This window comes from Piliocolobus tephrosceles, chromosome 7, assembly GCF_002776525.5.
Source record: "Piliocolobus tephrosceles isolate RC106 chromosome 7, ASM277652v3, whole genome shotgun sequence".
Taxonomy (NCBI): domain Eukaryota; kingdom Metazoa; phylum Chordata; class Mammalia; order Primates; family Cercopithecidae; genus Piliocolobus; species Piliocolobus tephrosceles.
In genome coordinates, this window is record NC_045440.1 from 100,347,652 (window position 1) to 100,371,100 (window position 23,449).

The 23,449-nt window shown below is 37.9% G+C and overlaps 1 protein-coding gene across 1 annotated transcript in view; it reads right to left on the reverse strand.

The window, feature by feature from the left end:
* Positions 1-23,449, reverse strand: part of LOC111520890 (NIPA-like protein 2) — a 101,282-nt gene that overhangs the window by 53,046 nt on the left and 24,787 nt on the right. The window contains exons 2-3 of the mRNA XM_023183985.1: positions 13,927-13,995; positions 12,369-12,540 (exon numbers count right to left, since the gene is read on the reverse strand). Coding sequence (XP_023039753.1) covers positions 12,369-12,540; positions 13,927-13,995 — 241 coding nt within the window. The remainder of the gene's footprint in view (positions 1-12,368; positions 12,541-13,926; positions 13,996-23,449) is intronic.

Sequence of the window (23,449 nt, forward strand, 5' to 3'; positions counted from 1 at the left end):
CACACACAATTGATTGCTTAAGTAAATATCCAGTCATAACTGTAGTTTCACCATAGCGCTATGGTGAAACTACAGTTATGACTGGATATTTACTTAAGCAATCAATTGTGTGTGCATTTTTGGTTTGAGACATGTTTGGGCAGAGACTCATGAATGCTTTTCCCTCTGGCCTTCAGAAGACACTGATTTACAGAGAGTGCTCACTGATCTCGGTGCTTTATTAAAAAGTACCTTTTCAGGGGGGAAAACTGATGTAAGAAAAACCAGGAGGAAGATGCGAGCTCTCCTAAGCACATAATAGCCCTAGCAGGTTAATAAAATGTCCCTGCTTCAGACAGGCTATTTTCCCAGTCAAAACTCACTGCCCATAGTCAGTGAACTGTTATTCTTGGCAGGTGGGAAATGTTTATAAAATGTGACACCCTTTCCCCATAAGCTTATCAACAATTGATGGCCATTGCAGTTACCCAAGAATCATCTTATCTTGGGGCCGATATGCAAAATTTGCAAAAGGGGGTCTAATCTGAGCTGAGCTGTCTTCAACTCATTCTTATTTCATTATCCTTAAGGAAATGCTCAGTTGGAAAGGCTGAGGCTGATTCACGAGGATGCTGGGAAGTGGGATACGGACAGGAATTAGCCAAAAAGACTTCCCTACTGTTTTGTTACTCAAGAGTATCACTCCAGGTGAAAAGAAGAAGGTCCTATTGAAGAACTGAAGTTCCACAACACTGCCTAGGTGGCTGGGTGCTGGGCTGGGGTGTAGAACACCTGGGTTTGAGTGTTGCTCTGTCCAGAACCAGCTATGGAATACAGCACATGTTAACACGCTAGCCTCGGTTTTATTTCCTCAACCAGTGAAAGGAAGCATTTGTGCTTCATCCTTTCTAATTATTCTCCTTGCTTGAACATTTTATAAACAGTCAGTTACTAGAAATAAGAGTGCATGGATCAAGCTGTGCTCTTTGTGTTTTCCCAGGTGGCTTTCAGTATTTGAGGGAAAAGAGACAGGTCCTCTGTTTTCCAAGATGACCATGGTCTATGTGTGCAGGTATAACTGAAAGCACCAAGATTTGACACAGCATCTTTCCTTTACTTAGTGATGATATGTGTGAACAGGTATACCCACCAGTAGGCAAAGAAACACAACCCCGGTGGATACATGAATGGGCAGGAACACAAGGAATTCACAAATGAGAGCAGACAAACACATACAGGAAAGTCCAAATCATCAGTAATAAAGATAATTTAGAGTCAGGTGCTCTTTTCCACACGCAATTTTAAGACTGAGTATTGACAAGGAAGAAGTAAAGTCAGTACACCCTCACATTGCTAGTGTCATTGTAAATTGATGCAAACTTTCTGATGAGTGATTTTTATAATATCTATCAACAGCATCAAACAGTTCAAATTCTTTGACCTAGTAATTCTGCATCTGTGAATCTGTTCTAAGGAAGCATTCCAAAAAACTGAGAGTCTAAAGCCTAAAGGTGTCAGTTGCAAAATTATTTTTCATAGTGGAAAACTGGAATAATCTAAATGTTCAGCAATAATCAGTAGAATATTATGCAGCTAATAGAATTTATTATGGAAAATTACATAGTGATATTGAAAATTTTATGCTATTATGTTAAAAGAGGTAGAAAATTATATTGATACAATGATTATGACAGGAAAATTTATACATAATAACGGCGGCTGAATATTCTACTTATTAAGGGTTTGACATGGAATAATTAACTCTTTCTATCCTCCCAACATCTCAGTGAGATAGTTGGCATTGTTATGCTCATTTTATAGGTAAAAAAGCTGAGGCTTGGAGAGTTTAAGTTTATTACACAATGTCACACAGTGACTCCAGAGTCAAGCACTAGACCACAATGGCCATAATGCATTTAAAAAAAAAAAAGGTGAAAGGTAATACACCATTGGTATACCATGGTATAAAAGGCGAAAGGTAATGTACCATTGATAATATACCAATATATCAAATTTCATTTAGACAGGAGGAATAAGTTTTAGTGATCTATTGCACAGCATGGTGGCCAAGTTAACAGTAATACATATTTCAAAATTCCTAAAATAGTAGATTTTAAAAGTTCTTTTTCTTTTTTTTGAGACAGGGTCTCCTTCTGTTACCCAGGCTGGAGTGCAGTAGCGCAATCATGGCTCACTGCAGCCTCAACCTCCTGAGCTCACAAGATTCTCCCACCTTAGCCTCCCAAGGAGCTGGGACTATAGGCAATACCGTGTACTAAAAACTAGCCTGGCTAGTTTTTAAATTTTTTGTAGACACAGAGTCTCACTGTGTTGCCCAGGCTGGTCTCAAACGTCTGGGCTCAATTGATCCTCCTACTTTGGCCTCCCAAAGTGCTGAGATTACAGGCAAAAGCCACTGCACTCACCCTACTTTTTATTTATTTATTTATTTTTTAAACGGAGCCTGGCTCTCTTGCCCAGGCTGGAGTGCATTGGTGATCTCGGCTCACTGCAACTTCCGCCTCCTCAATTCAAGTGATTCTCCTGCCTCAGCTTCCCACGTAGTTGGGACTACAGGAGTCCACCACCATGCCCGGCTAATTTTTGTATTTTTCGTAGAGATGAGGTTTCAGTATGTTGGCCAGGCTGGTTTTGAGCTCGTAACCTCATGATCCTCCCGCCTTGGCCTCCCAAAGTGCTAGGATTACAGGAGTGAGCCACAGCGCCCGGTCTTTTGCCTAAATATTCTTAACCACACAAAATGAGAAGTAGATGAGATGATAAATATGTTAATTACCCCGATGTAATATTTTTACAGCGTATACGTCTATCAAAACACTACACTGTACCCCACAAACATATAAAATTATTTGTCAATTAAAACAATTTTTAAAATTACATTAAAAAATAAAACATTTTGAAAAGATAATATGCCAAAATCCAAAGGGTGGTTCTGTAGAAGTCATGGGGGGTGGGGCGGGGGAAGACAGCAGGAATACTATCCATAAGGGGAAAGGACATACAACCTTCTTCTAGTCTTTCCTCTGGTGCAAAATGGTACCTCCATGGAGCAGTCTAATGTATTTAATATATCCAGTTGCCCTTGAAGCTCTAATGCTTTAAGGTCAGGAAGCTTCTCAGCAGCAATTGCAGTGGACTGATTCCTATTGGTGAGTCATCTGTTCTCCTTGTGGCTATTAAGTGTCACTTAAGTTGGCAATCAAAATGGAAATTCATTTAGGTTGGCAATCAAAATGGAGATTCATTTTGATCAAGGTTCACATAAGGAAACCTACACATGGGCATTTGGATTCAGGTAAAAGGCCAAGCAAGTTTCCGGTGCCTTCCAATGATGTCGGGGAGGGTGCCAGTCCCAGAGCGAGGTATGTGTCTTGGTGTTGTGTCTCCTCGTGCTTCTTGATTTACTTAGGAATCAACTCTCGGTTTGTCCTTCATTCACATACTCTCTGATATCCTTCAGTTTATGAGACTCAGTCCAAGACCAGCTGTTATTATGGAAGAGTTATTTGATGCTCTAAGACCCATAGCAGGTCATGAGAGAGAAAAAGCCAACCATAAATTAACCTGATGCATGAGTATTCAGAAAAGTTGTAAATACTTGGTTTGAGGTTCTTCTGTAATAGCTACTAATGAGGATTAGTAAATGAGAAGTTAAACACCAAACTTCTCTGTTAGCAATTTAGCTTAAGGGCAGCTTTTTACATGTCGGTTTAAAACCCTGTGTCTGTAGAATAATAGGTAAATGGGCATTCCGTTTTTAAATATGTAACATTAGGACATATGTGTGCTTTTTATTTAAACTGTCTTCCCCTAAAATAATAATTTTTTATTAAAAGCTTAATGGTACAGAAGACTGTTCAATAACTGTTTAAATGTTTAGGGTATGGCTATTTTTAAATGATTTTGTTCACTTTTGTTTCTCTGTTTTTTTACCCTTTATTATCACTTTTTAAAGACAAATCTAACCCAAAGCTAAGACAATCAATTAATTTTACCTTACTCAAATGTGATTATGGATATGATATTCTTATCTGATTCAGCTGGGGAGAAAAAGAACATTTGGTTGACAGGTTAGAAACTCAAATGCCTATAAGGGCTTTTAAGGTAATCCTCTGAAGACAAAAAAAAAAAAATAATAATAATAAGGGGGGTGGGCCATAGTAATAAGGGGGATGGGCTCTGGTGAATGAGGGGGGTGGGTGTGGTGATGGGATGTAGTCTGTAATGATAAGGGGGTGGGCTCTGGTGATGAGGGGCGTGGGCGTGGTGATGGGATGTAGTCTGTAATGATGAGGGGGTAGGCTCTGGTGATGAGGGGCATGGGCGTGGTGATGGGATGTAGTCTGTAATGATGAGGGGGTGGGCTCTGGTGATGAGGGGTGTGGGCATGGTGATGGGATGTAGTCTGTGATGATGAGGGGGTGGGCTCTGGTGATGACAGGGGTGGGCGTGGTGATGGGGTGTACTCTGTAATGTTGAAGGGGTGGGCTCTGGTGATGAGGGGCATAGGCGTGGTGGTGGGATGTAGTCTGTAATGATGAGGGGGTGGGCTCTGGTGATGAGAGGGTGGGCTGTAGTGATGGGGGGTGCTGGCCATAGTGGTGAGGGGCTGTGAGGCCATGGTGAACTATTCAAGATCAGTGAAAGGTGGCACTCCTGAATCAGCCTTAGCCAAATGCAAATCCAGCACTACCAAATCTGATTCTTTAGCCAAAAATTCAGCTTTTTTGTGTGTGTTGTTGTCTAATTTTTACCCATAGGAAATTAATTAGTATTCTTTAAAAGCATTGTTTGAGCCAGTCAAAACGTGGGCCAACTCTGGTCTACAGGCAAGTTTGTGAACTCTGATCTAGCCTACAAATAAAAATTCCATCCATTTTCATTTCCTGGACATTCATTTTATTGTGTCACCTCTGTGATATGAGGAGAAACCATGATGTGTATTTATAATATAGGAAAGTAGAAGATAAAACAGTAAGGAAAACTCTCTTTTATAAAAAAAAAAAACAACCCATGACATGAAAATAACATATTTACATAATAATGATACAAACAGAACCTCACATGTAAATATCTGGCTTGTGGTTTCTGACCACTTATAATGGCAACTTTATTGTACTGCTAAAAAGCAAACCACAAAAACACTTTCATGTCAGTCACAATCAGGCTTCAAACACGTGGACACATTGAGCATGCTCACAGGCTGAGTCAACTCTAACCATATTGAGGCACTGCTACATAATTATCATTCCCCATTAGTTATAGAATTTTAGGAAAAGAGGTATGTCAATTACAATGTATTCCATGGAATTAAAGTTTGAATATCTGAGGATATGACAGTTTGAAAAATGTCATCTTACAGAGAGAAAAGTTCTACCATTCATGTTGGCAGGAAGAGAAGTGTCAAGTAATTCATGTTGATTAAAAAATTGCTATTGTCATTTACTGAAGATAATGAAGAAGGAACTATCATTCAGAGACAATTTGCATAATTTCAAATGAGGGAACTTACCTGGATTAAGAACAATAATCCTTTCTTTTCTATGTTTTTCTTGGCATGCATTAATGATTAAAGTTGAAAAGACTCCAAAAAAGTAAAAATACTACCACTGACTAGATTAATTCTGTATTACAAATTTAATTGTGTGTTACTTCACCATTAGCAGCCGCTCTAGAAATACTCTGTGGCATGCTCAAAAAATAAGGATTAGTGGAAAAGATGTTTCAAATAAAGTGTCTAGGCTTCAGGAATGCTTTCTGCTGAGAGTGTATGAACAGACATAAAATTAAAACTTCAGAGTTTCACACATTTTATGTAGGCTGGTTTTTGGACAAACACGCAAAAGCAGATGACTCAGCAAGCCACTAAGAAAAGCAATATTTTCTGCATATCTTGAACATTAAAATCAATGTCGGTGTGAAGTGACACTATTACAGGCATCCTGTGAGGTTTTAGAGTTCCGGTGACCTCATCCAGGTTGGCACTAAGCACATTGCTTTAAGGGACAAAGAGAATTTGCAGCATCTAGGTTTGGGTAACGCCATGGGTCACTTGCTCATTGGTCTGTTTATGTTTCCTTTCATTTGTTTCTAATAAAAATCTTGGAGACCAAAGTTTCTGCTTGACATGATTTCTTTGGAATTCCAAAAGGCCTCACCAGGGCTTCCTGGCTCTGCTATGACCATCGTCTAATGGATTACAGATACATTTCAGTTTAGGGCTTCATAACAGCACCACAGAAACACACAAAACAACATGTATTCCACATTATGAATTTTGATTTGAGCAAAACCCAGCATATTGGGGAAAATTAGAGATGGAAAAGACTTATCAGACTCACGCTCTCCTCATTTTCTTAGTGCAGTTAGCTCTCCAACCTTAATACAAATTAGTAACAGAGCGACTACTTCTCTTAGGAACTTATTCTAGGGCCACAGAGATCTTGCTGCTAGCTGCTATTATCTTTCCATACAAAATTTCAAGTGCTTAATTTAATATAATTTATCCCAAAGTCAATCTATTTATTACTCATTTCCATTCAGCTGGGCAATGATGGAGGTAATGAGTTTATGTATCTCATACCTGGCATAGTGGATAGTCATTCAATATTAGTTTCTTACCTTTATTACTTTGTCTAAAGTATTGCCTGAATTTAACTTGGAAAAAGCTGATACGTTCTTGCACTCTTTTCTGGTTACTTTTAATCAATATACTCAGAGGCATAGAACTGAAAAATGTCACCGGTGCTTCCATCACGTTCTATTTCTCCCTCCCTCCCTCCTTGCCCCTGCAACAATCTCCCTCCATATCCCATTTCCTTGCTGCTCCATAGACAAGTTAATTTTATACTGAGAGAAGTCTGCCATGAAGCTATGTAATTCCATGTGGCTTTAATTCTTTGGACTGTTGATAACTTCATTGTTTTTAATCATCTTTAAATGTTTAGGCATAGCGTAGATCACAGTCATGGGGATAAACAGAAAAAGGAAAACATTAAATGTAAGCCCACGCTTTGGAGATGCACAAATAATTGAACTCAGTTCCCAAAGGACAGGCGTATAGCCCTACGAATGTTCACAAGCATGAATATTCATGAGTCTCTTGCAATGAACTGTTTAACCACCGTGCTTCATTAGGAATTGAAATCTTTTAAGCAAGCATTTATCTCTTCCAACACCCTAGAACGGAATATCCTATCCTTGTTTTATCAAAATTCAAATTCAAACCAATTCTGCAGGCTGCATTGTGTGATTTCCTTGTGCCATGCTCTTCCAGGAAGGGCAAATGTCAAGCAACAAGACACATAGTCAGTCACCAGTCCCCTGGGTCTCAGTTAAATGGTGAGGAAGGACATGAAACAGGTCATTGTGAGCATGCTGAGAGGTGCCAAAGGGGAAGCATAAGGCAGGGTCGCTGTGTGTGGTTGGACAGGCTGTGTAAGTTTTGGAATGCAGAAAGTCTCCACATCTGAGGTGGCACCATCCGCGTCTCACACCTTGTTGATTTGTGTATTTCTCAACACAATTCTCTGACAGATGTTGCCAGAGTGTCCTGCTCTAACAAAATTAATGTATTACAATCATTTGCAGACAGACAGAAATAAAGTATTTTGAGAAAGGGCTCTCTTTTTCTAATTCACAAAACGGCACCACACAGATGAGAGGAAGGCCTGTGTAGGGTGTGAAGGGAGCAGAGAATAAGCCTGTTTAATTACCTTAGTCTAAAAGCCAGGGAAGGCCTCCTGAGGAAGGGTTTACCTGAGACATGAAGGATTAGCAGTAGTTTGAAATTTTATTACAAACTCCACAGAATACCTAACCTATGTCTTTGTACTGGGTATCTATTAATAGTTTCCCAGAAAACATATCCTCAAATCACAGTTGATCTGAAAGGAATCTGCCATTCAGCCTCTCTATGTAGTTAATGAACAAGAGAACACAAGCTCTTTGAAACCAGAGCACAAAGATGGAAAACTGTATACACATCTAGCTTTCTAAGCATTTCCTCTGACAAACTCCCATATTTGTTTTTAAAATGTATTTCGTCTTGGTATGTTATTTGGAAATTCTTCTATTTTCCACTGTATTTTGGTAGGGAATATGCGAAGGGGTTGAAGGGTAATTGCTACTTAATTAGATGAAAAATGAGCAGTGAGGATCCTACTTTTCTGCTCTCCAAAAATTTAACCACTGCATGGATAATAACAATAAAAAGCCTTTCTTGAACGGATTTCTCCATTTTAGAGAATTTAACCATCAGCCATCTTTGGAGGCATGGAAGTATGCTCCATTATAAAGTATAAGGTATTTTATTTTTCTACACAATAATAATCAGAAACCATAGTGACGATAGCCAGTGTTGTCATTATGTCAAATACTATCTATCCAACACTGTCCTTAGATGTTTGAGTTTACTCAGTTCTTCCCCACAACGACCTCTAATATGGAAACTGCTTCATTCCCATTTTATAGGCTAGGGATCTGAGGCATAAACTGGTTTTAATAATTTGCCCAAGGTCACAGAGCTTGCCAATGGCAGAACTGAGATTTGAACCTGGCAGTGTGGTCCTAGAGCTCTTGACCTTTCTGCTGCCCTGGTTTATTAGGGCGAGTATTGAACCTAGCCTCTAGGTGAAATGGAAAACCATTAATTAAGCTTTCTGAATTACACAAATCCACATCTAGAATTAACCACACTGCTAGTATAACTTGCATTTTAGTCAGAATAGATTTTGGACCTATTATTCATTGAGAAAGACTTCCAGTGAGAAAAACAAAGTAAAATTAAAAGATGACACAAGGATACGAAGGTTCTGACTCTCTCAAAAAGCTGGACCCAGGCGTGGGCATCCCTGTGCACTGAGATCATTCCCCATTTTGCCGTCTTCACGGTGAGGCATAGATGGGTTATTTAGGCTGAGTCTCTAGCACGATGTGACTGCCTGTGAGCTTTGCCTTAAGAATTCCCTAAAGGGTTTTCTGCAGAACTGCCTTGAGATACAATCAAGGGAATCTCAGAAGTGCTCAGTATGTTTTGGAGACCTGGCGTACTGCATCTGCCTCTCAAAGATTCACAGTGTGCGTGGGCCTGTCTTAAGGCCCCAAGAAGCTCTACACTAATGAAACCTCTGTCACCTTTAAAACCTCAAATTGCAGAATGCTGTTTGATTATGGAATTCTTTATTTCTTAGAACACCTATGAATCTACCTGTAAAACTAATGTTGGACAAATGCTGCCTGAAGCTGAGCATGTCAGTGAGGAACAGCAGGACACACAGAGAGAGGGGAAAAAATCACAGAAGAAAGATGTTTCAAGGCAGGAAAACATGGGTAGAGGGCAAGTTGAAATGTCTATATTGCTAACTGTGGTGCTTCTTACAAATGAGTCCTATATGTGACTAGCATATATGTCAGACACATATATGTCAATCATATGACATGCATACTTTAATTGAATACATATTCAATTAGTATAGTATCTATTAATATAGAACTATATTTAATATATATTAATATATAACATAAAATTTAATATAACTTATTAAATATAATCAATATATTAAATATAATCAATATAATTATATTAAGTATAATTAATACAATTATATTAAATATATGAAATACAACCAATAAAATTGTATTTATAGTATTAAACAAATATATTAAATATTATATATTTAATTTATATTTAATATTTAATTGAATATATTATACTCAAAGTGTACAAATATATATTATACTCAAAATATACAAAAGGAGCAGGAATTTTGATTATGTGAGACAAAATAGCAGGTCTGGCATATTAGCAATCATCAGTGTAGTAAAACTAGTCCACGTGTTTACCCGCACTGTCTCTCCCTACTTCTGGAAAGGAAAAATGGAGCAGAATGTGTTGGTGTGAACCAGACTGTCTAAGGAGAGGGAGGAAGATAAAAGACTTAAGGGACTTAACACACTTGGATTTAAGGGCTAAAACTATTGTAAGTGTTCTGGATTTTAATAGTTTCTCTCTCTGTCTCCTTCTCTTAGAAAAGCAACAAAAGACAGAAGAAAAATCAGGAAAGAATCTGCAATTTCCCATGCAACACTGCAACAGGTTTTATTTTTTATTAAAATTCAATGGGAGATTTGATTTCTTAAAGCTCCCAAGAAATGATACCGAAAAAAAGTTTTAACATAGAAAAGTGTGGATTTTCTGCTTCATCTGTAGACACAGACATAAGACACATCTGGTTTATACTTTCCCTTTTCCTTCAAATTCTCTAGAGTTTCTAGGATCTTTATAAAGAATCTCAGGGTAGCAGGGGTTTGTTCTAGGGAAAATCCTCCATCACCAGCAGTCCCTCACCCACCCACAAAGCTTTACAATGACTTAAATCCAGCTCAGGACTGCTGTGGGAATACTATTTATGAACATACATTACTGTGTGCAAAGATTGTAAAGTAGGAAATGAGTTGTGTTTGAGGCTGTAAGTTCACATCTTTGAATCATTTCAGATGGACAGAGAGGGAGGTAACTAAAAATGTTCTGAAGCTGAAACATTAATTGGGGCTAACGGCACACAAAGAAAAATAATCTATAGCATGAAGAAAAAGCCCATCTGTCAAGGCAGTGGGCTCAGAGTTTGAAGGTGGGTGGACCGGCTTGCAGGGGACTTGGGAGAATAGGACACTCTCTCTGAGTGGAAGGTTGGAAAGCTTCAGCTTTCAGTTTTTAATGAGAGCTTGGATCAAGTCTTGCCAAGATGGGCAGACTCACAGGCAGCTTCACTGAAGGTCTAGGAAGGGTACGACTGCTGACCCTGAAGTCCTGAAAACTGTCCCATTCTCACTTCAGGCCCCATGAGGTCTGGTTATATCTCATCTCTGTGAAATCTCTGATCTTTACAACAATATTTCCCCTTGTTTGAACTACCTGGGGTAGCACCCTTTTTCTTATACCCCACTCCTGCAAAAGACTTCCCAGGACCAGGAGACATGAGATAAATGGAGAATTTCAATTCCATATGGTGCACTCACCACCTGCCTTCCCCAGTTATCTATCTAATATGCCCGGACACATTTTTCTCTGGCTATTTCATGGAAACAGCATAAAGTAAGGAACAAAACTAAAGATCAGCAGGACATACACAGTTATTATTGGAGAATAAAACTATTTTCAAGACAGCAAGAATCCGGAGGGATCCCAAGTTCACCATATAACTAGATCTTTTATCTGTTATTTCTCAGATTTTGAAAACATAAAATGTCTAAAATGTCTATGTACACGTTATGTGGTTTACTAAATAGAAAGTGAGGTTTACCCGATTTGCTTATTCTATTAGAATGTTAAAAACAGTAAATGATTACATAAATTGTGTGCCTCTTCAGAGTAGTAACAGGATGGCTCTTTTAAGTAGGCTATTTCTAGAAAGCAAAGTAAGTGTTTTTTTGCTAAATATTCTATTATACCTCATTCAAGTATTTTAAATAAAATATTTTAAATGATTGAGATAAATGACTTACAAAATAAAACAAAATTCTCTTTGAATCTGCATTGTTTCAGTTTAAATGATATTTTCTTTAAGAATATCATATAGTTGTTTAGGAGGAACATTTAAATTGGGATATGTAAACATGTGATATGCTTGATCTAGTTGTTAACAGATAATGACTATCAAGTTGTTTCTATTTCAATGAAGTTTCTAAATTCACCCAAATTTAGAAACATTCTGTTTCCATAGCAGCAGATAAAGAGTAAAACCAAAAAGATTTTATTGATTTTAACAAGGCTTAGAGAATTTGTTCTCCTTTTTAGCAGTGATTTTTGCTCTTTTTTTTAAGTCTTTCACAACATCTCGTTTTCTGTTTTCTAAATGTATTTAGTAAATCACCTAAAATTTCAAAGTAGATATTTGTGACATTACTGTAAAATTACACATTCTTATAGTAATGTAGAATAACCGATATTTAATTCTTAATGTCAAACAGATACTAAACTATGAAGTCAAGACCAGACATCAAAGACTCTAACCACAGGTATTGTCAGTTTAACACATGAATAAAACATTGCATTACAAATGCTTTTAGGTAACTCATTAATGATTACAAGCATAGTATAACATTTTCTGTCACTGTTAATTTATTAAGACTCAGGCATCAGGCTTTCACAGGTAAGTGTTAGAGTCACAAAATGCAAGTTTCTTCATGGTTAATGTGACAGCATGACAATGGATCGCTGAAATTAGCAGAATAATTGTTTCATGTTAATGTGCTAAGAAACCAGGCAATAGACTTTTTTTTTGGTGCATTTGTTGTTTCAGTTGTGTGCTTTTCTCCAATTTTTCTGCTCTTTAAGTTTCTGTTTGTCAAAACACACAACGGCTTACCTGTAACAGACACACAGCCTAACGGAGCGATCAGAGTAATGGGAGCAAATCCATAGGCTGCGAAGTTCCCCGTCTCTCCCACGGCCATCAGCAGGACACCACCCCACCACAGCACACTCTTGAAGTATGGCCTTGGGTGCTCCTGTTGTGCCAGCTGAAGGTGAGAATATTTCTGAAAGTAAATCAGAAGATAAATAAGAAAACATTCTGAGCTATGAAGGGAATGCCACTTTTTTTCTTTTGTATTCCTTTAATTCTTTTTATAAGAACACTAATTTTTTTTTGTATTTTTAAAAGAACAAATACATTTTTGGGGAATTATTGAAAATTATACGAGGTCATTTTCTAGCAAAGATTTGTATAAACAAATATAGTGGTCACCCCTCGATCCACGGATTCATTTTCTGTGGTTTCAGTTACCCATGGTCAGAAAATATTAGATGGAAAATTCCAGAAATAAACATTTCATGCATTTTAAATTGCATTCTCTTCTGAGTAGCAGGATGAAATCTCTTGCTGTCCCACCTGGTATGTGAATCCTCCCTTTGTCCAATGTATCCAGGCTACAGATGCTCCCCGTCCCTTAGTCATTCAGTGGCCCTCTCGGTTATCAGATCAGCTGTTGCAATAGCACAGTGCTTGTGTTCAGGTAACCCTTATCTTTCTTACTTGTTCTATTTTATTATTAGTTATTGTTGTTAATCTTTTACTGTGCCTAAGTTATAAATTAAATGTGATCATAGGTATGTATGTATAGGAAAAACATAGTATATACTGAATAGGGTTCAGTATTAGCTGTAGTTTCAGACTTCCACTGGGAGTCTTGCAATTTATCCCCTGAGGTTAAGAGGGAATTACCATATAACATTCTGGGAGATATTTTGATGTTCAGGTTTATTTTGATTCAAATCATTTTAGAGACTGCAGCAATTTGATTCTAATTCAAACTGATTCATTAAATGATTTAAAATGGTTTATTTAATTCCTGATTTGGTTAAAAATTCATATTTCATTCAATTTGCATTTAGCAAATCAGCGATTTATTCAGGTTTCCAATTCATGTTCAGTTATAGTTCCTATTTTGTATTCTACATTCTTTCCTCAAGACCATTAGTCTATACTGGCATATTTAAGAGTATTTTAAAGAAAGGGGAAAAAAACCCTATAATCTGTACTTTTATGAACTGCTTCTAAAAAGTATCCATATCCCACCTGGGGTGAAGGCTATGAGAGATATCAAAGTACTGCAAATCAAACCAGTGCTATTTATCCATTAGACACCATAGGCCCCTTACCTAGGGTCTACAATACTGTCAGAGCCCACTCCACACCCCCCAAAATTAATTTCTTTTAAAATCAGAAGAAGAAGAAGAAAAATGAATGCACTCCAGCTTGCATTATATTTCTCTTTACACCAATGAGGTCATAAAATATATATATATTTTTATAATTTTTATGGAGGAAAGAGCCACAAAGACAAAAGTTTCCAAGACCCATGAGAGTCATAATGTGTCCCTGGATTAATCTACAGTGCTAGAAAAATAAGCTTTTTTCTTACCTGAATATTTAGAGAAATGCTGATCACCAAGTTTCCTAAAATGGCCAGCAAAACTCCAAAAAGGTGAATCTGTAAAAGAAAATGTTTTCCTTAAATAATACTTGTAAGATATTTACTGGAAGAAAAAAGACAAATTTAGGTATTCATTCGTTTGTTCAGTAATTCAGCTTTAGCTCAGCACCCATTTGCTAGGGTAGGTTTGATAAAAATTACACATTCTTATAGTAATGTAGAATAACCAATTAATACCATAAATACCTTTTAATATGATTTAATTAGAATTAGTTTTTCACTTTTTTCAGACACTATTTTTAAGAAATCACTTGGTCCTCTATGAATTCTCTAGATATTTGCCTGCCTCATTTACTAATATAAATAAAATAGTTATTTGGCTTTTTCCTATCAAGATGCTGCTTCTTATATATCCTTTCTTTTTATTTTCTTTTCTGTAATATGTTTTGGAGGACTGTGATATGAAAGAAAGATAATCGGACTACAAGGTAAAGGATAAATCTGAGATACAGATTTGCTCTTTTCTAACTGGGTGACCTTTTGAGCAAGTTATTTCACTTCTCTGGCCTAAGTAAAAATGGGATATTAGATAAGATGTTTCCAGAAATCCCTTTACTTCTAAGGCTCTATGATCTCCACTGGAGATGGGCTAAATTTTCCTACTACTCCCCTGGTCAAAAACCTACAATGATTCTCTACAGTCTACTATATCAAACAATAAACTACTGTAACAGCTCACCACAATTAGTCCTCACCCAGCCCTCTGTCCATGACTTACTTTTAATGTGCTTCCTCTATCTCAGGTATGTGGCACGTGCTATCCTCCAGCCAGATGTGACACTTTCTCATGTCACTGCTCTCCTAGGTCGTGCAGGTGCACCTCTCACTCACTCCAACCAAACCTCGCCCTCTTGGCCTGCAGAGGTCCATCTCCTTGAGACCTCCTCAGACCACCTCGGTCCACCTTGACTTTCTCAGATTCTAAATGGTAAGCCTCCCTTATTTATTCTTTAATATTATCATGTTTGCTCAGAGTCTCTGAGGGAAAAGAACCAAGTCTTACGCTTCTTTCTATTGGGTCTTCTGCATCATCTACTGCAATATAAAATGGAAGATTTAACAAACACTTGCTTGAAAAAGTATATAATCATCTAACGCAAGAGCTATAGAGGTTAAAAGGTAAGTTCTTATACATTGCCCAAGATGTTTATCATGGATAGCTCATGTATTATTTAATGATTTCAAAAGATGCATTTGTTGCTCCCATCTAGGTCCAAAAGTATAATATCTTCTATTAGTATAAATTAGCAATGATACAAAGGATCATCTCCCTTTTATTCTACAGTACATAACTTCTAGCTAGCTTCAAATTCCAAGAAGTTATTTGAATTTCAAATGAGCATTGCAACCACAAAGAACCCTTTTCAGAATGCAAAATGTCTTTGAAGTTTAGAGCTTTATTATATGTGATTTTTGTAGCAATAAGACACCAAATTCCAGCTTGACTCAAGTATAGCATGAAATTTAGTATTTAGAAATGAAATTTAGTATTTTTTAAATGAAGTAAAAAGTTGAAAACTCATTATATAGTTGATATATAATATCCATGGTCTTTAATCAGTTAAGAATTTTCTTTTCCTAGGAGAGGCAATTGGTAATAATTTTGATCACGAACCCTCATGGGGAAACAATTGAGGTACAATACAATGTGCTATTTCCATGCTTCCTATTTACATCTAATGTACTTGGCATTAATCAGGAAAATGAAGACTGAGAAAAAACTTTGGCCATGAATGGATATTTATTAACATCTCCCATAATTATAAAAGTACATTGTTGAATAGAAATAACTCACTTTAAAATTCTTTAAGTCATTCACTGAACGGTTTAAATGGATTCAGGCTGGGTATTTAAAAATTGGTGTCAGGGTTTGGCAATAATTTCTTGGATATGACACCAAAGCATAGGCATTGAAAAAAAAAGATAAATTGTATTTCACCAAGATTAAAAACTGTGTTTTTTTTTTGGAGACAGAATCTTGCTCTGTTACCCAGGCTGGAGTGCAGTGGCATGACCTCGGCTCACTGCAATCTCTGCCTCTTAGGTTCAAGCAATTCTCGTGCCTCAGCCTCCCAAGTGGCTGGAACCACAGGCGTACGCCACCACACCCAGTTAATTTTTGTATTTTTAGTAGAAATGTTGTTTCGCCATGTTGGTCAGGCTGGTCTTGAATTTCTGACTTCAAGTGATCTGCCTGCCTCAGCTCCCAAAGTGCTGGGATTACAGGCATGAGCCACCATGCCTGGCTGAGATTAAAAACTTTTTGCATCAACATGCACTATCAACAGAGTGAAAGGCAACTCATGGAATGAGAGAAAATATTTGTAAATCATATATCTGGATTGAGATCCAGAATATTTAAAGAATGCCTACAATTCAACAACAAAAAATAAACATCCTGATTAAAAAATGGGCAAAGGACTTGAATAGCTGTTTCTCCAAGAAGACACACAAATGGCCAACAAACACATGAAAAGATGCTCAGTATCACTAATCATTAGGAAAATGCAAATCAAAACCACAATGAGTCACTACTTCACATCCATTAGGATGGCTATAATTAAAAAAAAATAAAAGAAAAGAAGTGTTAGCAAAGATGGGGAGAAATTGGAACACTTGTGCATTGCTGGTGGGAATGTAAAATGGTGCAGCCACTGTGGAAAATGGCATGGAGATTCCTCAAAAAATTAAACACTGGATTACCATATGGTCTAGCAATTCCACTTTTGGGTACATATCCAAAAGAACTCAAAACAGGGATTTGAACAGATACTTGTACACTTACATTCAATAATAGCAGCATTATTCATAATAGCCAAAAGGTGGAAGAAACCTGTGTCCCTCAGTGGATGAATGCATAAACAACAGAGTATATACATATGATGGGATATTATTCAGCCTTAAAAAGGAAGGAAGTTTCAATATACACTACAATATGGATGAACCTTAAAAACCAAAAATAAAATTCTAAGTCCCTCAACTGACTGATGGACCCTCACCTAGGCCAAAGGCATTCCAAAGTTAACCTGAAAAACTAATTTAGGCCATGATGGGCAGTGGGGGTTGGGACATACCTCATTATACCCTCCTTCCTTTAGAATTAGGGGACAACTGACCAGCATTAACATTAAAACAAAGATCTGAAGACTGGCAAAACAGACTTTTTATAGCAATAAGACACGATATTCCAGCCTGACTCTAGTATAGCATCGCATGACAGATAGTAGGCCCTGAAAGGAGTCAAAGTATTTTACCCCCATTTCTTTGTTTCTTTCTTTTTTCTCTTCTCTTCTCTTCTCTTCTCTTCTCTTCTCTTCTCTTGTCTTCTCTTCTCTTCTCTCTCTTTCTTTCTTTCTTTCTTTCTCTCTCTCTTTCTTTCTCTCGCTCTCTCTCCCTCTCTCCCTCCCTCTCTCCCCCTCTCTCTCCCTCCTTCCTTCCTTCCTTCCTTCTTTCTTTCTCTCTCTCTCTCTTTCTCCTTCCTTCCTTCCTTCCTTCCTTCCTTCCTTCCTTCCTTCCTTCCTTCTTTCTTTCTTTCTTTCTTTCTTTCTTTCTTTCTTTCTTTCTTTCTTTCTTTCTTTCTTTCTTTCTTGTCTTGCTCTGTCACCAGGCTGGAAATACTGTGGCATGATCTCTGTGGCTAATTTTTGTATTTTTAGTAGACACAGGGTTTCACCATGTTGGCCAGGATGGTCTCAATCTCTTGACCTCATGATCCTCCCGCCTCGGCCTACCTAAGTGCTGGGATTACAGGTGTGAGCTATCACACCTGGCCTATTTCTTTGACATATTTTAAAATGGCCCTGCAAAGCTGTCTCTTATGGGGAAAATCTACGTTCTGTAGAGAATCTCCATCCTTTTCCAGGTCTTTTCCCTGATCCAGGAGAGAATTTACTAAGACTCAGGTACCTTTTTAGGTCTGATGAGAGCTCTGAAGCCTGCTACCCAGAGGCTTCATCTGCATAATAGAACCTTGGTCTCCACAACCCAGATATTCCTTTTTATTGATTCCATGTCTTTAGATAATAACTCTTTCAACCAATTGCCAATCAGAAAAGCTTGAATTTGCCCATGACCTGGAAGCCCCCACTTCCAATTGTTACCCCTTTCCAGACGGAAGCAATGCACATCTTATGTGTATGGATTGATGTCTTATATCTCCCTAAAATGTATAAAACCAAGCTGTGGCCTGACCACCTTGGGCACATGTTCTTATAATCTCTTGGAGCTGTGCCATAGGCCATTGGTCACTCATATTTGGCTCAGAATAAATCTCTTCAAATATTTTACAGAGTTTGACGACTTTTGTCTACAACCTTGAGGCCATTATGCTAAGTGCCAGTCACAAAAGAACAAATGTTGTGTGATTCTACTTACATGAGGGAAATTCATGAAGACAGAAAGTAGAATGGTGGTTGCCAGAGTGAGCGGAGGGAAGAATGGGGAATTTGTGTTTAATGGATATAAAGTTGGGATAGATGAAAAAATTCTGGAGGTGGATATGATGACAGCTGCACATCAATGACAATGTGCTTAATGCCACAGAAGTACACACTTACAAATGGCTAAAATGGTAAAATTTTATATTACTTGTATTTTATAACAATACAAAATTGGTGGTGAAGTAAGTCAGAGTGTGCTTTAACTTGGAGAAGTAAGGAAAAACTCACCTGCTACAGAATAGCTCCCTGGCCCAGGGTCAACAGTGTTAAAGCAAACTAAATATGGCCTGAGAAGGACTCCGTACTTCTACATTTGAGTCCTTGTGGGTGAACTGCAACCCAACTTAGTGGGTAGACAAGACTGAAACCCGAACTTAGGAGTATGTGCCTGTAACAATAGCTGAGTCTTGGCCAATGCCAGAAGCCATACTTCAACCAGTCATACACTTCTGAGTGTTCAAACTGTGTTCAAATAGGGTAAATGACAACCTGTAACCAATTCAGCTGTTTCTGTATCTCACTTCTGATTTCTATATGCCACTTCCCTTTTTTTGTCTATAAATTTGTTCTGACCATGAGGCATCCCTGGAGATTCTCTGAATCTGCTGTGATTCTGGGGGCTGCGTGATTCAATCATTCGTTACTAAATTAAGCTCCTTTAAATTCAGTTCAGCTGAAGTTTTTCTTTTAATAGTCTGGGTATTAAAAAAATGGTGGCAGGATTTGGCAGTCATTTCTTGGCTATGACACCAAATGCACAGGCAACAAAATTAAAAAATACATAATTCTTCATCAAGACAGCATTATGCTGCCATTCCTTTAAATATTCTTATTACAGGTTTATTTTTGCCCAAAGCAGATATTCCTGGAAAGGTATAAACTATTACATTATTAATATCTTAATATGAATGTATCAGACAAGTTATTTGGAAGTAATCGGAGTATGGCAGATTGCAAAAATGGACACACTTGCTACTCCTCCCCATATCCGTGCCCTTGGCTAGGTAGTCTTGTACCTCCTCCTGTTAGGAAGAACAGTCTATTTCCCTATCCCCTTGAATTCAGGCTACAAATGCAGTGAAAATGTGCTAGTTCCAAGACTAGGCCTCAAAAAGTATGACATGCTTCTGGTTATGAAATATTTTGAGAACAAGCCCAGGCTAGCCTGCTGGGTGATGACAGATGGGGACACACACAACCCTGCTGCGTTTGTGTCTATGGCCCTAATCAATAGTCAGTCAATGTTCAACCCCAGTGGGGGGCCCTCCCTAGAGCAGCCAGCCCCCAGCTGACATACCAGCTGGCTGCAGAGGCATGAGTGAACCCAGGTGGACTCAGCCAAGTCTGACCCACATCAATGAACCCCCAGCTGACCAATTGATTCCAAAGCACTCATTGATGTTTGTAATTTTAAGCCACTAAACTTTAGGATGATTTATTACACAACAAGAAATAATATACTAAGGTAGACTAAGGAGATGAGAGAGTGGAGTGTGGATATTGTGGATCACTTACAGTGAGAAGGGGATACAAAAAAAGGTGAGACATTTTGCCGCGGGTTACTATGGCATAGAGGAAGCAAGCTATTTTAAAAGTCAGACCAAAAGTCAGGAGACCTGTCCCTGCCAGGTGTTCACTTTAAGTGACCCCTGCAAAGCTATTATCTTCTTTGACTCTCAGTTTTCTCAATTGTAAGGTGAAAACAATACCATAAGGAGTTTGGAGACCTAAATGAATGAGGTCCGCTTATGAAAATATGACACAACACGCTAGTAATCCAAAGCGATGGGCTAAGGCAATACTAAGAGGTAATAAGAAAGCTTTATTTTCTTTATCTGTATCTAAAATGACCAAGCAATCACATAAATAGTTCCTTAAAAAAAACCAAAACTGCCAACCTATTGCTTGGCAGACATAGCAAATGAAGGTTTTGCTGTTTCTCTATTCCCCCCCTCCTTTTTTTTGCCTCAGGGTGTGTGCACCAACTTTATGATATGTTATTGCAACATTCATTTTGTTTTCAATAATGTCTTCCAAATCTAATGAATATATAAAATATTTATAAGATATAGGTGATGTGTCTGTTGGCTGTATGAATGTCTTCTTTTGAGAAATGTCTGTTCATATCCTTTGCCCACTTTTTGATGGGGTTGTTTGTTTTTTTCTTGTAAATTTGTTTGAGTTCTTTGTAGATTCTGGATATTAGCCCTTTGTCAGATGAGTAGATTGCAAAAATTTTCTCCCATTCTGTAGGTTGCCTGTTCACTCTGATGGTAGTTTCTTTTGCTGTGCAGAAGCTCTTTAGTTTAATCATATCCCATTTGTCAATTTTGGCTTTATGCAAATCAAAACCACAATGAGATACCATCTCACACCAGTTAGAATGGCAATCATTAAAAAGTCAGGAAACAACAGGTGCTGGAGAGGATGTGGAGAAATAGGAACACTTTTACACTGTTGGTGGGATTGTAAACTCGTTCAACCATTATGGAAAACAGTATGGCGATTCCTCAAGGATCTAGATCTAGATGTACCATATGACCCAGCCATCCCACTACTGGGTATATACCCAAAGGATTATAAATCATGCTGCTATAAAGACACATGCACATGTATGTTTATTGCGGCACTATTCACAATAGCAAAGACTTGGAATCAACCCAAATGTCCATCTGTGACAGACTGGATTAAGAAAATGTGGCACATATACACCATGGAATATTATGCAGCCATAAAAAAGGATGAGTTTGCGTCCTTTGTAGGGACATGGATGCAGCTGGAAACCATCATTCTTAGCAAACTATCACAAGAACAGAAAACCAAACACCGCATGTTCTCACTCATAGGTGGGAATTGAACAATGAGATCACTTGGACTCGGGAAGGGGAACATCACACATCGGGGCCTATCATGGGGGGGAGGGGGGAGGGATTGCATTGGGAGTTATACCTGATATAAATGACAAATTGATGGGTGCTGACGAGTTGATGGGTGCAGCACACCAACATGGCACAAGTATACATATGTAACAAACCTGCACGTTATGCACATGTACCCTAGAACTTAAAGTATAATAATAATAATAAAAAAATAAGATATAGGTGATAGTTTGGTTTTCTTAATAGAGGGATGGTAAAACTATCAATTACAATTTTTTTAATGCTGTAGAACCAGAGATAAAAATACGTAGCATTTTATTTATTTTTCTCAGAAAACGACTTGACTCACAGATGTAGGTACAACTAGAGGGGATAGTCTATTTTCCTTTTTTGTTTTTTGAAACAGGGTCTCACTTTGTTGCCCAAGCTGGGGTTCAGTGGTGTGATAATGGCTCATTGCAGCTTTGACCTCCCGAGTTCAAGCAATCCTTCCACCTCATCTTCCCAAGTAGCTGGGACTACAGGCATGCCACCACACCCACCTAATTTTTCTATTTTTGTAGAGACGGGGGTCTCATTATGTTTCCCAGGCTGGTCTCAAACACCTGGGCTCCAGCGATCTTCCTGGCTCAGCCTCCTAAAGTGTTAGGATTATAGGCACGAGCCACTGTACCTGGTCGATATATATTTGTCTAATTGGTAATGCCAATCATACTATTTTATTATTTTAACTTTTTAAGCCATCATTATTAGTTTAAAAGAGCTCACATTATAATATTTCCTTTCTTACCATTTCCCCATAAGCTTATAGGTTATTATAAAATTTACTCATATTTCAAAATGGCCTGAATCTAAAACTTACTTTACAGTTCCTGAAGTTAGAATTAACTTTGAAGTTTGTTCCCCACCCCCTGGAATCTACATGAGGCAAAAATTTAGAGATTTAAAATTAACCATATACACATTCCCCACAATTAAATAATAGTTGTCAAAATCATGTGGGAGTTCAACTTCACATCCTAAGAAACCACAAAAAGAAGATTGTCCTTTCTTCAGTCCAAGTTTAGTTCTGAATATTATACAATAATTAACAGAGGTAGGAACAACCATAAACTGTACCTGAGAGAATCACATGTTTTTAAATTACAGAGCAGAAACAAGTGGGCAAAGAGATAATTGAATATACATAATTTCTTTTCATAAAGAATGTTGAAGGTAGATATCACCCTAGTTGAGTCTTTCCTAGTCTTTCTCATCTATCAAAGAATACCCTGTACTATTTCTCCTTGAATACTTATGCTGCATTTTTTTTGGTGATATGTGTGTGTCTTTTACTAACACAATAAAAACAATGTCTGGTGGCAGGTCCAATAATTACCACGAGTTCAAAGTAGGGATAAGGCCAGGTGCGGTGGCTCACGCCTGTAATCCCAGCACTTTGGGAGGCTGAGGTGGGCAGATCACTTGAGGTCAGGGGTTCGAGACAAGCCTGGCCAACATGGTGAAACCCGTCTCTACTGAATATATAAAAATTAGCTGGGTGTGGTGGTGCATGTCTTTAATCCCATCTACTTGGGAGGCTGAGGCAGGAGAATTGCTTGAACCCGGGAGATGGAGGTTGCAGTGAGCCGAAATCGCACCACTGCACTCCAGCCTGGGCAACAGAGCAAGACTGTCTCAAAAAACAAAAAACAAAACACACACACACAAAAACCCCACAAAATAAAGCAGGAATGAGCAAAATTATACAGGCATATCTCAGAGATATTGCAGGTTTGGTTCCAGACCACCACAATAAAGTGAGTCACACAAATTCTTTGGTTTCCCAGTGCATATAAAAGTTGTGTTTACACTACACTGTAGTTCAAGTATAGTGTAACCTATACTTAATAAACATACTGCAATAGCATTATGTCTAAAAAAGTTAGACATTCTTTAATTAAAAAATACTTTATTACCAAAAACGCTAATTATCATCTGAACCTACAGCGAGTCATTTCTACAATATTTCCAGCGTCTTCACAAGAAGAAGATTCCATCTTAAGAAACCACGTTCTTTGCTCATTGGTAAAAAGCAACTCCTCCTCCATTCAAGTTTGATCATGAGATGGCAGCAATCCAATGACATCTTCA